Here is an 18,605-nt window from a genome sequence, read left to right as displayed (position 1 = left end):
TTCCCTTACTCTTTCACTCCGGTCACAGCCTGAGTTGATTGGGCGAGGTCTTGGAATATGCTGTCCACTCTTGACAAAAACAGCACAGAAATGTTGTTTCTTATCCTTTGCAGGTTTCTGGTGAAGAGTTACATGCAGGTGAAAACTGGGAAGCCAGTGGGCGGCATGGTCTCCTATCTCAATGATTTGTCGTTGCAGTGTATCCAGCCACACCCAGTGGCTGCTAGACCTGTGGTGGTGGACATTAATGACCTGGCCGGTCTGGTGGAGGCCTACAAACTGCGGGCAGCTTGGTAATGTATTATTTAAGTGAATCTCAATCTTTGTCTTACTTTTGTCCTCTTGTGCAAGAACATCCATAGGCCTAGCACAAAATCTTTGTCATTGTATCCCTCAAAGAGCCAATGTTTGAGGCTGGTGTGCTCAGGGTAATATTTTTAACTTGTTGTTCACAAGTGCATCACATACTGTAAACCAGAGCAGAGTTATATTCGTACCTACTAAAGTTGGGATCTTGCTTTGATCAAATTTACAGATTGTGAGGCTTGGGTGTCATAGTTCTGTATTTATTGTAAACATTGAGTGTCTGAAAGTAGAGCCAAATTGTATCAAGAGAGAAAAACACAACAATCAATTGCAGCAACTAAGTAAACATCAATAAATCTCTTGCTACCCGTTCTTATTTCCTCATTTTATTCACAATATTTTTGATTAACAGAATACAAAATATAAACAATTGTGTGTGTGTGTGTATATATATAATTTACAAAACTATTATTGAAGGAATGTACATAGCTGCAATAGAAAAATGGGTAGTTTGCAGGAACTTTCTGACATTTAAAAAAATTCATAAAGTGCCTTTGCCCCTTAGCAACTGAAACCTGCCGTCAATACTTTGGTCATTACCATACTAGACTTTGGACATGCCACTCTGGTATTAGCACAACAAACATCTGTTGCCCCTCAAGAAGTGCTCTCATGGACAATCTAGTTACCCCAGCCTGGAAACTGCAAATTGTACAGGCCAACTTTGTCCGGGCAGATCCTGCGACTGTGAATGGCAGGTGTTCTAGGTAACAACTTGATGATCTTCTTGGACTAGTGGTAGAGCCAAGCTGCTCCTGGAAGCAATTGCAGACTTTGGGCGTAAGAAGATTGCCTGCAAAAGCAGATCAAAGGCTTGGAATGGAAAAACTGACAAGCAGAAAAACCTTCCAAATTGCAATCCAAACAACTTGGATGAGGGCAGAGAAGCTGGAGAGCATGGAAAGTAAAGGAACCAAAACAGGAACCACGACAAGCAATAAACACTGAAGAAAACTTGGAAAACTTCTGGCCTCTCTTAAAGTCCTCTTTTATAGTAATTTGACAGGACGTGGCATCCTTGAGGAAGTGAAGACCTTCCACCTTACCTTGCATGGTAAAACAAAGGGCACTCAATAAGACCAAATGGACCTAATCCAGTCAAAATTCCAGTACTTGACTATAAGGACAACAGGAATTGATGCAAGATATTAACCATGGATAAATACAAATTCTTTAAAATTAAATGGAGACAAGGCAGAGTTTCCACTGGTGGGCAACCAGCCCAACATTATGGGTTCTCATCTGTGGCCAGATATTGTGGGCAGTGCACCCTTCACCTGTGCATTTGGTTAAAAGCTTGGGGTTTGCTTTGACAACAAATTGAATATGGACTATCAAAAAAAAAACGTTTCTGGTACCTGTTTTGGCATTCTTAAATGGCTAAAGAAAATCCTGATGTACCTCCTAGCACCTGCTCAAAGAATTGTAGTCCAAGCCCTGGTAATCTCCAGAATGGACTATGGCAATGCCCTTTACTTGAGTGTTTCAAAATTTCCACTAAAATGGCTTCAGATCGTTCAGATTGTGGCAGCAAAACTTCTTCTTCATCCTCCCAGATTTGCTCCCTCATGCACTACGCTTCACACTCTTCACTGGTTGTCTGTTGAACATCGGGTACAATTTAAAGCTCTTTTCTTTATACACAAATGCTTTTTCAGCTCGAGTCCCTTGTATTTGTGCTCATTGGTTTCCTGGAATACTCTTAGTCCTTCGCTTCATTCCAGTTTCCAGGACCTATCAAAGGTCTTCAGAATCAAGAGAGTCCATCAAGGGGGTCAGGCATTTGCATTTTTGTTGCTAAAATTATGGAATACTTTACCCCATTCTCTGAGAACTTGCAAATCATTTACAGCCTTTCGTAAAGCACTTAAAAAGTGCCAGTTTCCACCTCTCCATCTGCATTAGTTCCGTTTGTTGGTGACTGTTGGGTCTAATAGGAAGATGAACGCAGGGAAACCTTGATTGGTAGCCATGCACGTTATAAATCTCGCAAATAATAATCATAATAATGTGAGGAATTACAGGGACGCTGCAGGCACTAGCATTGAGGAATTGAGGAAGAAGAGTGTCCCAGAATGTACCTCAGCTGTGCCTGGAAATTACCTGTAGTTTGTGTTGAAGGAGCAGACTGAGAACAGCCCCAGAGCCAAGCCTATTGGACTATGGGCACCAAGACAAACACACCAGGAGAGCCTCCCTTCCTGAGCTGATGGCTGACAGAATGGGCAAGAGTCTCACCCTACTACCAAATGACCCTCCATCTGTACCAGCATTCACTATACAAGTCCTGTCAATAAGGACTCCAGTGATATGTTAGGGGTGTAGACATTCAGGAGGATATGGGGTCTATGGCAGAGTGCGAGTTAACTTCTAATATAGAAGCCCACCTTATCTCTTTTGACCCTGGCTCCCTCTCCTTCTATGTGCCTCTTACAAAGGATCGCTATTCTTTGTTTCACCAGAAGCCCAGTATTTATTGGAGTAGTTTGTGGTGTATACGGAACTGGTTCTTCTGCAGGAGATGGAGCTCTTGCAAGAAGACAGCATTTTAGTCATGCTTCCTAGTATAACTCAAGTGCTCTTATCTTTTGTTTGAGGAATGTAGCCCTTTTATGTTGAAGGAAATAGGTTTGAATACCATCTTGTTAGCCAAAGCTCCTGTCTACCTCCCCATGAAAGCTCTGTTTCCTTATTCATTTCCAGGTTCCTGTTAAAAGTCTATTTTCTCCTTCCTCCATCTTAACTAAACCAGGGAAAACAGGGCCCAACCCTTAGGTCCGGATAGTCTAACATAACTATCTACTTTGAGTACTGGAAATGGTAATCCTCTCCTTATTATACATAACCATTTACATGAAGTTTGTATTGTGGTAGTGTCCAATGGTAGCTGCCTATGAGTTTTACTTGGCTGATTCCCCCAGGCTGCAACAAACATTCAGCTCTCAACATGAAATAAATGTAACATTTCAACTATGTTACCACCAGGGAGTCAGGGGATCTTTGCACTTTCCACCTGCTCTTGGGAAGTATCCTTTTCTTGTGGCTGTTCTGCGCCATTCCCCAAGTTCTTCAAGTGTTGTAAAATGTATTTTTGTCCCTTCAGCCATGCAGCCCTGGCCATCCCTCTGGCACCCATGTTGCAGCTAATAATCTGCCAGATAGGCCAAATGTCTTTCTAATAGAAAAGGTCCTTTTCAGCCCCCTGCTTGTTTTCATTTTCCTCAAGTTTCAGGATGCCTTCGATGAAACTGTTTGCTGTTATCCCTTCTATGGTAAGAGGATGCAGAAAAGATGACCCCATTGATGGTGCCTTTGCTGTTTCCTGAAAAAGTTTGTGGGCAGAAATCTCTACACTTGCACATGTGGTAGCTGAAAGGCCTTAGTATACTTACAGTTTGTGTCCCTTGTAGATCACAACATCCTTAGATCAAACTTGCAGCGTGATCAGATCTTCGTCTTCAAATAAGTGCACTCTTAATACAATATTTGGTGTATATCTTTCTATAGCTCAGTGCTTTTATTTGATGAGTGCGATTAAGTCTGATCAGAGGGTCATCAGGGAGGTCACATAAGGTGTACAGGTGGATTGCCATGTAATGCCTGAGATCTTCTCTACTGGGATGGAAATGTCCCCAGCACAGTGTGTGTATCTGATATCCTGGCATATATTTTTGGACTGGTGTCACACTAATGCGGCATGTGCTCAAAGACCTAGGCATGTTCCTGACAATGCAAGACCCATTACCTAATCTGTGAGTTGGAGGGGGTTCCCATTGTACCCTCAGATTGAACAGAGGATAGAGAGGGATTACTGTCCCTGTTTTCTGTTTAGCATTTAAGACAATGTACCAACACACTGTGTTTTGTGGTCTCATATAGTTTACCTGACCATTTTCTTTTATGTATCAATTGGATGTGGCCTACTGGCTCCTCTTGTGTAAAGATCTGCTATTATGTGAAACCTTTGCACTGACATTCTATGTGTATGTCAGATGTGTGTGTCATATGTTTGTAGTGTGCTTTTAGTAATAGGGCTGTATGAGTGTTTAAGTACTGAAACAAGTGAGATACACTTTGTATGCTCTTAGTGTAACACAGTAGAAGATAGATGAGGACAGCTTCCTCAGATAATGGAAGGGTATTCTCTGAACTCCTATGGCCAGAGTGTTGGGATCCAAACACTGAAGTGAGGATGATGGAGAAAAGGCTGCCCTAAAAGATTAAATGAAGACTTTGTTAGCAAGGGGCTGTTGATTAGTTATCCCTGAGACTGCCATTTGGCACCTGGCTGTTTACAAACGGTGGAACACATTGTCTATTTTTCAAGGTAAAAAACAATCCAGGTCAGGCCTGCATTTTGACTGTCTGTGATTACTACTTTAGGGGGGCTGATGTGAGGTTCAGAAACCTCACTTTTCATTGTACCCATGTTTTGGGTGTTGCAGGAGACAGCCCAATTGCTACCTGCTGTAAGAAGCATCACTTTACACAATGGCTGTGTCTGGAATGCAGCCTGAGTAAGATACTAGACAAACCTCCCCAGATTGGTTCCAAGGTCCGAGATGGTGGATCCAAATCCCTTGTCTTGAAAATGGGTTTAATAGTGAGACCCAACACCACCACCCCTATTTGTTCCACTTCCTTTTTCTTCAGAAAGGGAAGGAGTGCTTTTCAGAGTACTTAGTGGACTGTTGTATGGCCAGGGGTGTTGTCTGTGTTTTAGCCAGTCTCCCAGAGGTGAAAGGACATCACATGAGGTCTGTGCTTTTTACTGAAGGAACTCGGGGCCTAGTTGGTGCCTGAAAGTCTGCCTGCCATTTGAGAGAGGGAAGGGCTCTTCCCGGACCTGCAGGTTGAGAGACTGTCCAGGAGAAGGTCTGAGCCTGAGGTACACCCAAAGAAAGTGGACAGTTTAAGGGAGAAAAAAAACATTAGCAGTTGTGCTGCAGAGGGTTTCCTGGTCTCTCTGTAGTTCCAGCCAAGAACCACAGAAGTCTACAAACAACTGCACATTGGCCCAAAGTATGCTTCATCTATTTTGCAATTTGTATTGCCCCAGGATGGGACTGCATCTGCCTTGCTTTGTGAACTGAAACAGTCAGGCTGCTGCTTGACTGTGTGTGTTCCAGCCCAGTTTGAGTTATAACTACCTTGACATGTGTGGGCCCAGGTCAGGGTCACAACTGCTGTGATGACTGTCCAACCAGAAGCGTGCTACAGCTGCCAATATTTCACACGCAGTTGTTCCAGGCCTGTCAAGCCACACCACACCGTGTATGGTGGCTGTGCTTGGAAAAGACTTGAGCAATGCCCAACTCCCTCTGCAGCTGCCTCCACCTGCGATGGCACTGAGCCCCTGAGTTCGCACTGAAAGAAGCACAAAAAATAAAAATTGATTTCCTACCCACCATGCCACCGGGGTAAGAACTTGAGGAAACAGTGACTGATTTGCATTTGACTTTTGAGGAGGTGGGGACATAACACTTAGGTATGCTATGAAACACATCCGACTAGGGGCACTCTGGGGTGGGAGAGGGGGCTAACGGATGTAGCATCCACTGAATCGTTATTAGAGGGTATCACCTTGTGTGCAAGATTGAAGTGTCCCCTGCTGTGTAATTAAAACATACTTTCTTTTTACAAAAGCCAAGCACTAGGCTGGATGTTAAAATTATTGTGTTTGTTGGTTGATTGTTGAGTTCTGAGCCTGTATCCACCCCACCTCCCTTTCACACACATTCTCATTGAGAAGCCTGTGACTGCTTGCTTTTACTAGCCTAATAAAGAGCAGAAAGGGTCGTACTTGGCGCAGTTATCAGAGCCATAGTAGGACGGACCCTAGAACACCAGTGTCAAATGGCCAACTACCACGATGGAAGCCAGTAGCCCCTGTGGACTCGTCCTCCGGATCGATTCTGACAGTCTCACTCTGCATGCCTCAGAATCTGTAATTGATGAGAAACCTTCCAGAGCCCACTCCACACCTGCACATGACCCATCAAGAGGCCTCCATTCCCTCTCCACTTGTTGTGCTTGAATTCTCTGCAAACCCCTTTTGATATTCAGTACTTTGTGTCTTAGCAGAAATATTTGCACAATATAAATACAATTAAACTTGTATATCAAGAGATATTGGTTCACCGTTTTCTTAAGTGCCAGCAGAGTGTCATTAGTTTGTCTTGTAAGTGGGAAACAGTACCACGTGTAGGGGAAGGGATGATAGGATATGGTTCTAGCTTTACTTTCTGCGATTTACCAATGTCAAAGCCAGCTAAGCAACTCTTTATGCGTGTAGCACTATGCAACAAAACTTGGTTATTTAAAATCAGCTCTACGTTTATTTGGAAGTCAGTGAAAGTCCTCATTTTTATGAGGGCGTGATCCACACACCTTTTACTGACTGAGTTACGCAGCCTAGTTCTATAGTATCTCAGATGTCATCCTTATTACTGCCCAGATAGATGAGTTTCTCTACAAGAACTCTCGCTACCGCTGCAAGCATAGCACAACCTGAGTGTGTTTGTTTTGATGCCTTCTTAACCTAGGGAGGTACTCGTGGTTCTGGGTAAGTACGTGAGTGGAGTGATGACTTGCCTTCCAAATGCAATTTGCAAGCATTGTGCTTTCTTATAATGACAGTTGCATGGATGTAAATAGAGGATTGTATTTGCTTGGGCAACTGTGGACACCAAAGAGGCCTTGGTTATGGCAGCGATTTAATGAAGGAAAGAGCATGTGCATTGTCTGATGCCTCCAGCCTCCTAATTTAATTATTCAAAAATTTTAGCCTGTCTGGCTAATTCCAGGTTTCTCTAGGTCTGACTCTCCTCCCATGGATCATTCTGCCTGAAGTTGTCTGCTTGTAGAAAGTGTTACTCAAGACTTGCCCCCCTTCAAAAAAACAGGACATTTTCGAATGAGTCTTTTATCCCTCTTTCTGCCTTTTGTGCTATTTTGGATGACCCTTTACAGGCTCTTTTTGCAAGCTATTTGATGTGAAAATGTTTCTTTATGTAGATGGTTGCATTAGTGTGGGTCTTTCTCCCTCCCTCCCAAACCCCGCTCAACACTCTGACATATCATTAAGCAGTTCTTGATTGGGTCTCAATTCTCCAGCATATGAGTCTTAATCCTACCTCCCCCCCATCCATCCATGGTTTACAGTCCTCAGCAAACTCCTGTGGAATCACAGTCGATACCTCCTTACAGAGATAATGAATGGTACGTCATCCAAGCACCCCATACCCTTCCATACTTTCTCGAACAGCCTCCCGTGTTTGTTACCTTTTCTTCCATCATGAACACATCCATCCCTCTCCTCCACGTGTCTACCGTGGGGCCAAGCTCTGCTCCCCACAAACGGGCAGCATCTCTCTTAGCCACCACCAACCCGAGATTACAGAATGGAAGTTTTGCCCTGGGCAAATCCACATCATTGGGGATTCCAAGGAGAATACATTTGGGGTCAAGCGGTATCCGTTCCGAGACCACCCCCTGTACTTCCCCCACGATCTTCACCAAGTATTCCTGCAGTACTGGGCAACCCCATATGGTATGGAAAAAGGTGGCAATCTGCCCCTGACATTGTAAACAGTTCTGTGTTGCGGCCGCCCCATAGTATGTAGACGCTGCCTATCATAGTAGCCGCAATGAAGGATTTTAAACTGAATTAGTCGCAGCCCAGACCTGATGGGAACTTCTCGGGGAAACATCAACTCTGCTTCCCAGTCTATATCCTCCATTTCCCCTAAGTCAGCCTCCCACTGGCTGCATAATGTACTAAGGGTGTCCAGCATATTATTGTCAATGGTCCTGTACACCATAGAGACTGCTTTATCAGTAACTGCTCTGTCAACAATCTACCTTCCAGTGGGGCATATTCCAGTATTTCCATCTCAGGGAGGCCCACAGCCCTCAAAGCATGCCTCAGTCGAGCATAGTAGAAGAACTGCGTCTTGTTGAGCCCATATGTGGCTGCATTGATTTAAAGGGCTTAAGATCCACCCCTTCCAACACATCTCCTAGATTGGAAATTCCAATACGTTCCCACACCTCGAATCCGGTCAATTTGCCAATTTCCAGCAGCCAGCCACCCTCCCACAGGGTGGGTCTGTGCATACATCCCAGCACCCTGGTAGACCAAGACCAGGCTCCAAGAGCCGTCTATGTAGCGGGCAGTAGCCGCCTCACTCCCCCACCTCCATATAAGTATTGAAGACACAATCTCTCCTCCCACTGTAATCTCTCCAACCTGAAAGTAGGGTGACCACCAGGGGCAAACATCCAGTCATTATTGTTGATCAGATGTGCCATCCAATAATATGCTTCCACATCCAGCAGGGACAGGCCCCCACTATATTATCACGTTGCAGGGTTTTGAGCCTTCTCCCATAAAAAACCTGTATATCCTGCTCCAGGGCAGAGAAAAACCCCAGTGGGATCCGGTAATACGTGTTTTGTAAGATATATAGGGCCTCATTATGACCCTGGCGGTTAATGTGGCGGTATGTACGGTATTATCGCCAACAGGCTGGCAGTACACACCGCCACATTATGAAATTGGTGGTTTAACCCGCCACTTCTCCACTCATACCGCCATGGCGGCCGACATAGTACCACCCATGGCATTATGAGCCGGCCTACCACCATGGTTTTTGTGGCGTTAGCAATGCTACAAAAAACATGGTGGTAGGCCCTACCAGTGACAGGGAATTCCTTTCCTGTCACTGGTAGGCAGCTTCCCCAACGTCCCCAACACTCACCTGAAGTCCCCCCTCCATCCACACTCACCCCCTCAACTGATACACAAACTAACCCCACCACCCCCCTCCGATCCACTCACTCACCCCCAACCCGATACATTCACACCCGCCCCCACCCCATACACACACACACCGACACGCACGCACCACACAACTGACCCCACCCCCCCACAGCCACACATGCACACATCAAACACCCACCCCCACTACGGTCACAGTGCCCTCACCCCACACCCCCATCCCAACATACATGTTCACAGACACCTACAGGCACCACAAATACACCCATTCACTTACACTGGCATACACGCATTCATACGCACACTGACATACACGCATTCATACACACACTGGCATACACGCATTCATACATGCATACTTCCAGACATACTCACACACATTCTTACACACAATCACACTGACATGCAGACACGCACTCACTTCACCATTCTTACACGCATTCACTCACAAGCATACAACCACGCATACATCACAACACTCACAGACGCATTCACACACACACATTCATGCACACACTCAGACACACACTCACAACACTCCCCCACCCTACCACCCCGCCTCCCCTGTCGGACGCCTGACTTACCTTGTCCGGTGAGTCGATCGTCCATCAGGGAACGGGAAGGGGCGCTGCTACCGCCAGCAGCGCCCCGCCAGCCGGACACTGCCAGGCCGTATTTCAGGTGAAAATATGGCTGGTGGAGTCTTTCTGGCAGGGTCGTGCTAGTGTTAGCAGCACAAGCTTACCACAGTCCACCACCATGAGCACTGCTGGATTTCCGCCCTTATTGTGGCAGAAGTCAAGCAGTGCTCATAATATGGCGGACGGATGGTAGCTGCTGTGGCGGTATGTTGGTGGCCGTCACCACGGTGCAATTTGCTGCTAAAGTCATAATGAGCCCCATAGTAACTTCGGTAAGGGGATCATCTTAAAGATGGCCACCCTACCCAGCAGGGTAAGTGGGAGACCTCCCCAATGCTCCATATCAGCTCGGCACATTCCAGTCACCCTCCCAAATTACGGGTTTGACAGAGGTCCACCGTATGTGTCATAAATATGCCAAGATACTTGAATCCCTCACTTGAGTATTTTAGTTGACCTGGAAGGGAGTGGAGAATCGTGTCCTCCTGTGGGGTGTATAACCCAGATTTATCCCAGTTAATCTGGTACCCATAATAACTCCTGTACTCTGCAAAAATCTGGAAGAGTCTCAGCAGAGAATCGAAGGGTTCCGCCACATAGAGAAGTATATCATCTGCGTATAGGGAGATACGTTCTTCCTCCCTTCACTCCCCTGTCAGCATAGTCCATATAGCTCGAGGTGGGTACGGATCATACATGCTAGGGATTCTATGGGGAGGGCAAATAGCAAAGGGGACAAGGGACATCCCTGTCTGGTTCCTCTTGCAATAGGAAACTTGGAGGAGAGGGTCCCATTAACCCTGACTGCTGCCACCAGATTACAGTAGGGCAGCCGCACCCATTCCCGGTATCCGAGGCCCACCCCGAATCTCTCCAAAGTGCATTCTAGGAAGGGCCAATGGACTGCATCAAATGCTTTATCAGCATCTAAAGTCAAAGAAAAATTGTGCGGGTCCGCGCGGCGCAGGATGGTATGTATCCAGTTATGTGTGCGCCTCAGATTATATCTTGTGGACCATCCCAGCATGAAGCCATATTGGTCCCGGTGAACTAAAGGGGTGATAACTCCCTGAAGGCGCGTCGCTAGTACTGTGGCCAGCACTTTCACCTCTACATTAGGGAGAGAAATCAGCATATAGGATGCACAGGACGTTCTAGGTCGGCCATCCTTGTGAATGACCACTATTTCTACTGTCCTCGGGTCCAAGGGGAGTGTGCCTGGGTGTCGTGCCTCCAGGAACATAGCCAGGAGATGGGGGGCTAAAAGATCAGCCAGCCTCTTGAAATGCTCTGCTGGGAGCCCACTAGGGCCAGGAGCTTTCCCTGAGTGCAGTCGTGTCATGGCTGTTTTAACCTGTTCTAAGGTACTAAACCTGTCTAAGGTCGCCTGGGACTCGGCATCTAAGACTGGGACCTGCCTGAGTGGAGTAATGACCTGCCTTGTAAATATTCCCTTATGTGGTGTATATCTTGTAACTGGCGGGCTTGGTATTAGGCCTGTTAATAGTCGGCAAAGGCCCCTGCAATTTCTATATTCGAGGAAACCTGAACCCCCTCCTGGGTCTCCACCTCATCTACCCACCTCGCTTCCATTTCTTTCTTAACCAGCCAGGCCAGGAGTTTCCCTGCCTTATCTCCTGTTTCATAGAGCCTGTGTTAGGAAGTGCGCAATCGAGCTCTACTTTCCGACTCCGCCGCTTCTCTGTATTCTGCTCTAACTCCAAGCAACGAAGGGCGGGAGGAGCTGGAACCTGTGCCAGGGCTCCTTCCATCTCTAAAAGTTGCTGCTCGTATTTTTCCAGCGTTTCAGATGCCTTTTTCCTCTTCCATGATTATTCCTATTCATGACCTACCTCCTTTTTTATTTCTTCCTCCTGGTGCAACATAGGCTTGTGGAGGCAGCAGCCAAGAGTGTGCAGGCAGAACTGAACCGCCGGCAGGCCAAGGAAGATGCCTGGAATCTGAGCTCGTTGGAGCTGGTGCGAGCTTCTGAGGTCTGTTTTTCTGTAATAAGGCAACTGGTGGTAGAGAATGGGTCATGTAATGTGAGGACAAGGGCATCTGTGCTACAACCAGATTGCCTCTTCTCACAAATCTTTGTTTCTTCTCCAGGCACACTGTCATTACGTGGTGGTGAAACTTTTCACAGACAAGCTCACCGATGTTGTTGATGTGGCTGTGCATACCGTGCTCAGCTCTCTGTGCCTGCTCTATGCACTGCAGGGCATCAACCGAAACACTGGGGACTTTCTACAGGTGAGTCACCCTTGTTATACCATTCCTCAGCTGTTACCCAATATACTTTTAGGATCTGCTTCTCTGATTGTAGTGTGCATTACCTATAAAGTGCAGACTAGCCTAATACAAAGCCTATGCAGACGATAGGCGCCTAGCCTTTCTAAACTATGGCCCATTTTTATACTTTTTTAGCGCCGCATTTGCGCCACTTTTTGATGCAAAAACGGGGCAAACTTGCAAAATGCAACTGTATTTTGCAAGTTTGCACCACTTTTGCGTCAAAAAGTGACGCAAAGGCGGCGCTAAAAAAGTATAAATATGGGGCCATGTATCCCCAGTACACACAAAACTTGCAGGATTCCGTCTGATTCCCCCTTTCCCTTTTCTGCATCATGCTACCTCATATGGATGGGAATGTGGCAGATTCATCTTTCTTTGATGCATGTATCTACTGCTGGCTCCCATTGTGATCCCCTTAGTCACTTAGTCCATGGCAGGTGCTCCTTGGGTAGTCCCATATCACCCCCATTTAAATTCCTACCCTTTCCGTGGCAGTTAATCCTCATGTGGAGTTGCACATCTTCAGTGCCCCATCTTTGTATCTTCAACACTTCTTGTAGACTCACTCCTGTCCTATTTATTATGTGACAAGCGGCTTTCTGAAGTTGTCTTTTTCAGCTGTATTTTGTGATCTCACTAGTATTTAGTGATTCCACTAGTATGAGAATACTTACCTGTATTTCTGGTTCCAGGTACTCTTTAACATGTACACCAGGCTTAGAACTTCATATCTCTGATTCTTATTCTATGTAACATGTAGCCCTAGCACACATCTTCATACTGTTGGGCAACACTTTCTAAGTGAAATGTAGCCCCTAGTGGAGACCTGCAGATCTCTGGTTTCCCTGACTTGGAAACATGTACCCTTAATGCTGGCCTTGATCTTTCCAATTCAACCTACCCTTGAGAGAAACATGCATGCATATCTCAGTCCCCCTTATCTATAACTGGAGATCTGCAGCCCTCTGACCCTCCTTTCTCCATAGGAAACTTTTAGTGAAACCATGTCTCTTACATTCTCCTTTCTCTCTAGCATGACCCATAATGCAGACCTTAACACTACCAGTACAGCTTCTCTGTGTTGTATGTGTCCATAACGGATCCCTCCATTTCTCTGTACTAAATACCTCCCCTGTACTAGCTGCCTCCTCTGGCTCGCTACCTCCTGTAATTTATTTTTTTCAGGTGGGGCTGCTCACCGGACCTCAGCTTGCACAAGTGCAGCTTCGGGTCAAGGAGCTGCTGGCTATAATCCGTCCCAATGCTGTAGCCCTGGTAGATGCATTTGACTACAGTGACGCGCAGCTTGGTTCAGTGCTGGGCCGCTACGATGGCAATGTTTATGAGCACATGTTTGAATGGGCCAAAAAGTCCCCACTCAACAAAACACAGGTAAGGAGGTACCAAGAGTTGTTGGTGTGTGGTAGGATCAAGAAATGTTGTTTTTGCAGCCTACAAGGGTCCCAGTGCTTCTCTAAATCCTGGCAGGAACTGCATGTGCAATTTAGCTTGTTCTTCTCCAGTGTGAATTACTTCAAAGGCTTATAAACTTAGAGCCACTTCCCAACTTCATAATGGATCCTGGAAACCTTTTCTCAAAAATATTTTCAACCTGAGCAGGGGTATTTTTACTGTAACAAGCGAGATGCAAGATCAAGATCATTCGGCCAGCTGCACTCTTCTGTACTGCCTCCTCCAACTGCAGACATTGAAGTGTCCACCTCACCCCACCCCCTGTGCTCACCCCTGTGGAGGGTTGCATCTTTCAATATCTTAATGAGTGACAAGCTACAAATGAGTTTTGTGCAAGATGGATGTTCTCTTTCTTTCAAAGCACAACTACCACCCGTAGAAATGGCACATACACCAACTAATTTACCTGCTATATTGGTTAAAATTAAAGCAATAGACTCTTCTATGCACCCCAAAATCTACAAAGGCATCTAGTCAAGATACTTCCTGGTCAGAAAGAGAGGCTTGAAGGAGAACTTCAGACCTATCCTATACTTCCATCTCTGACATTAGATGTGATCTTGATTCAAACAGACTGTACCACCACAATGCACTACTTAACCCCTTGACTGTGAGGCTTCTCTGCGCATTCTCTGCCCCCTCCCCTGTGCTGAGACTTTTTTTTATATTTGGGGTACATTACCCTTATGCTTTCATATTGTTTTCCTACATACGATATCTTAGGGGTTCTAAAGGTACCCAAGGTTCAAGGATTAATATGGAGAATACTGAGAAAATAACCAAAATATAGCGACATTTTGAGTTTTATGAGAAGACATGCTGTACAAAAAAATCTATGTTTTTTGTTCCAAAAATGGCACCCAGCACTCCCACACTTCTCCTGATAAAAGTGGTATTCCACTTGTGTGGCTGAGCCTAGCTCCCGCGACACTACACAGTCCAATAGACAATGTGGAGACATCAAAAAATGAGAGAAACAAATGACCCACTTAGGTGATTTGGTAAGCTGTGGATATTGGACCCGTGCTCTGTTGCCACCCAGGGAAACCTACCAAAACCAAACATGTCTGATAACTGGATACCCAGAGAGTCCAAGGAAGGGTGACGTGTTTTGTTTCCGAGAGGGTTTCTTACTGATTAGTCATTGCAAACCTCAAACTTTGGCTAAAACACAACATTTGCTCACTTTTCTCTGTGAGAAAGTTCAGGAAGCTGTGGGGATCCACACAAATCCTATCATCCATCGTTTCCACACTCTACATTAAAACAGTACCTCATTTGTGTTGGTGGAACCAGCACCTGTGACAGGCAAGGCCCTAAAATGCAGCACAGACATATCACATTTTTCCATTCAAAACCAACCCTTTTTTTGCAATATGGGTAGGTGTGGATTTTGGGCCTGGGCTTAGCTGTCAACCAGGGAAACCTACCAAACAGGCATTTTTTTAAAACAAGACACGGGGAGGTCAGGAGTGTGTGCCCTGCATAGATCCCACAATGTCTTCTTACCAGTCGTGCCCGGCTTTGCTGGAAAGGAGCGGGCGGGGGCGGCGAGCAGGGTTGGTGGGGGGCACCTAAAATGTAATAAAATTAAGTAAAAAAAAAAAAACACTTACCTTTTTGGCACGGTCACGCGCCATGCTCCTCTTCCCTGCTGGCTGCAGGCACAGGCTCCCAGCCTGCCCTGCAGCCAATCCTGACGCTGCTCAAAGCAACATCAGGATTGGCTGGGAGCATCCAACCAGGGCGCTCCCAGGCATTCTGGGAACCTGTGCAGGCAGCCTACAGCGCATGTGTGTTTGGCCGGCCCCAGACAGCCGGCCAAACATACATGCGCTCTGAGTGGGTGTGCGGGGGGAGTGCTGAGCACTCCCCCCAGAGCACGTCACCCCTGTGGCCCCGCCCCTTTACAAGGAAACAATAACAAACTCTGTTTGTTATTGTTTCCTTGTAAAGTTTTTGCCGCAGCTGGCGGGGGAGTGACGCACCTCCGCCCTCATGGAGGAGCCGCCCCTACTTCTTACCCATAATACCCTGCAAACCTCAAACTTTTCCTTTTAATGCTGCATTTTCCTGACATATCTGTGAAGGAAACTTCTGGAATTTGCAGCCCCAAATATTGTACCATGCAGCATTCCTACTCTTGTTCCAATAAAAACACTAACCTACTTGTGTCACTGGATCCAGTACCCGTGACAGGAACAGATCAAACAAGGGACAAATGTGAAGCCAGGTTCCACCAGGCCCAGACTGTCAGTACCGTCACCGGGCGTTTCCCCAGGAGGCTGGAAGGGTGTGGGCGGTTAGGAGGGGTCCGATTTTGTTCCTTGTGGCCGATTTTACAGCAGGCCACCCACCATTCACTTCCAGCCTCCCCTGGGTATTTGGCTGCACAGTCAGTGCCAGCTTTAGGGAAACAGCACTCGCATCAAACTAAGGGGCTGAGTTAAGAAAAGTGGTGCTGCACCTAGTGCAGCGCTACTTTCCTTGCACCCCTTAGCACCCCCTACAACCACCATGTGTGCGCCGTATTTAAGATACGGCGCACCATGGCGCAGGGTAGGGGGCAATAGCGTCAGAATTCCTGGCGCTATTGAAGTACCCTGCAGCAGTAGCACCAAAATTGTGGCGCTACTCCTACAGAGTACCTAGGGGCCCATTGTATAGAATGGCATGCCCCGTTTTAACGCCTGCTAACAGGCTTTAAAAGTGCCAAACAAATGGTGCTAAGAAATCTTAGATTTCCTTGCGACATTTTTTCAGCCCCCCTTGCATACATTTGGCCTGGCGCAGGCATAACGTGGCGCACGGGTTTAGAAAGTGGCGCAATGCATGCATTGCGCCATGGCGCGTGTAAAAAGCCACTTCAGCACCGCTTTAGCGTAACAAAAATGACGCTATGGCGCCGATAAGGTGGTGTTAGTGCCTCTTAAACCGAGCCCCAAGTGCCGACTTTGTTGAAATAAAAAGCAGACAACGGCGCTCTGCGCTCATTTCCCGGTCGCAGATGGCACAAGCTGCAGCAGGCACGCAGAGCGCCACTCTGCCCGGGAGTGCTTCTAGTGTAAGTCCTCCTGTCGGTTCTGAGCCGCCCAACTATCACCAAAAAGTTACGGGTTTATGTGTTTCTCCGCTGACTTCGTTCCCGTGATCGGATGCTTCATGGTGGCGCTTTCCTTTTTCCCAGTATGTGTTTTCGTTTGGAACGGGTCCACGCCTCGGGGGATAATACAATGACTCATACATACTTATGGCGTGTGGAACTGTGTGTATTTAATCAGTCTCTCAGCAGCGTGTGCTGTGTATGACATTAAGAACACAAGGAAACGGATGTCCGGGAATAAAATAGTCGGTCGTGAAAGGCCGTTTGCAGCGATATTCAAAAACAGTGGCGATGTCTGGAAAGAGCAGGGCGAACCGAGAAGTCTCGTGTGAGACAAGCGGCTACAGAAGGTTTCACTGTCTTTGAAGTTCAGAACAGTAACAGGTTTAAACGAGGAGGAATTCATTCATCTCATAGGCTTGGGGATAAAACCCTTGTGCTGTTTTTCTTACAGATGGATAAAAAATAACGAGCTAATTTGAGATCGGCAGTGCCAATATGGCACCAGAAATCTTGTATGAAGAAAGCACTCTCGGCCGCATGAGCGAGGATCACCCGAGGGACTGGAAAAGAGCGGGTCCCTGATTTATGAACCATAGAGTGTGTTCAGCCCGTTGCCCTGTCCATCCTGATGCACAGCTGCAGCGCGTGACGTGGAACGCTCTGAATGGTATTGGGCGTAGTGAATTATGCACAGGAAATCCACGCAAGAAAGATCTCGAAGCGTTCTCGTTTCTCTATCACAGCCACGAGCAGCTCAGTCTAGGAATTTGAGTTGCATTCTGGGGTTTATGGTCTATTTAATCCCATTATAAAATCCGAACTCTAAATCCCAGAGTGCAAAGCAAAAACGTGGACTGGATGATTTACTCATGCGCTGACCTGGGAAATTTAAGAGCTCTCAAGTTTCCATGTCTGTGAAGGTATAACTTACTGAAAGTGGACCGTTTCCCTTCAGCGATTAATGACCAGCAGCGATTTAGCAGATGGAAGAGAGGAGGGCAAAAGCACGAAGGTCTTTTGTTGGAGCTCTCGCCTCTGTCCCAGTTGAGGTCTCTTTGATCACCTCCCCCAACTGTACTTTGCTGTCTTGTCTGTCCCCTTCACTCCCCCCTCCCGCTCCATGCCTAGGCTTGGAAAGGAGGGCAGTGCAAGATCAACATGCTGCATATGTAAAAGCTTGTTAATTGAGCCAGTGGAACCACACCACACCAGCTCAACTAAAACCTCACTTACTGTGTGAAAAATCGAGACTGGAGTTTAAGTTCCAGTGTCTCGCCCACCCACACATTTGTAGCAAAGATCCTGAGAAGATTGGTTACCCCAGATACACTGGGAAGGGCTTTCAGATGGTGCAGGGGCATAAACCTTATAATACAGAATACAGGACTTTAACCGGCTGAAGATGGCTGGCCTGTCAGGGAGCAGAGGTTTGGAATGCTCTGTCTGAATAAATTCATTGCTGCAGGAGCACTTGAGGTTTCGGGGAAAGGGAAAACATAACCTTCCATCAGGGCTTATTTAGTATGCATTAAGTTATAATGGTTGTATCATTAGTCTATGGAATTGACTTGGTTCAGCCCCAGGGTTTTAGCTAGACTGTGGGATGCATATGGTCAGGTGCATATATGTTTATTAAAAAACTACATAGTGCATCAAAGTGCTGCCGGATTTTTTTAAGTTTGGGCCTGTTTTGGTGGTGCCTTCTGTATTAAATAGGGGTATTCACTACGACAACCTTGAACGACTGGGGCCTCCAGGTATTAGTCGGAGGTGCAGCTTTCAGAAATAGTACTTGAGAGGTCATCAGAGGACTGCCTTTAAGCCTGACAGAAAAGTAAAGCTGCAAAGCAACAGAGAAAATATTCAAAGAGGTTTACATATAACTCATTCGACAAAATCGTTCAGTCTTTCCTTTTAAAGACTGGGCTGTCATTTTATC

General features: G+C 46.4%; 1 protein-coding gene across 1 annotated transcript in view; it reads left to right on the top strand.

Annotated features, from left to right (window-relative positions):
• LOC138246033 (peroxisomal acyl-coenzyme A oxidase 1-like) overlaps nt 1–18,605 on the top strand; it is a 313,836-nt gene that overhangs the window by 195,594 nt on the left and 99,637 nt on the right. The window contains exons 10-13 of the mRNA XM_069200202.1: nt 114–293; nt 11,678–11,783; nt 11,902–12,045; nt 13,273–13,479. Of these exons, the coding sequence (XP_069056303.1) occupies nt 114–293; nt 11,678–11,783; nt 11,902–12,045; nt 13,273–13,479 (637 nt within the window). The remainder of the gene's footprint in view (nt 1–113; nt 294–11,677; nt 11,784–11,901; nt 12,046–13,272; nt 13,480–18,605) is intronic.

The sequence above is a fragment of the Pleurodeles waltl genome, chromosome 7, assembly GCF_031143425.1.
Source record: "Pleurodeles waltl isolate 20211129_DDA chromosome 7, aPleWal1.hap1.20221129, whole genome shotgun sequence".
NCBI classification, from domain to species: domain Eukaryota; kingdom Metazoa; phylum Chordata; class Amphibia; order Caudata; family Salamandridae; genus Pleurodeles; species Pleurodeles waltl.
Note: the sequence above shows the minus strand (reverse complement) of the source record. Positions and strands in the feature narration are given on the sequence as shown.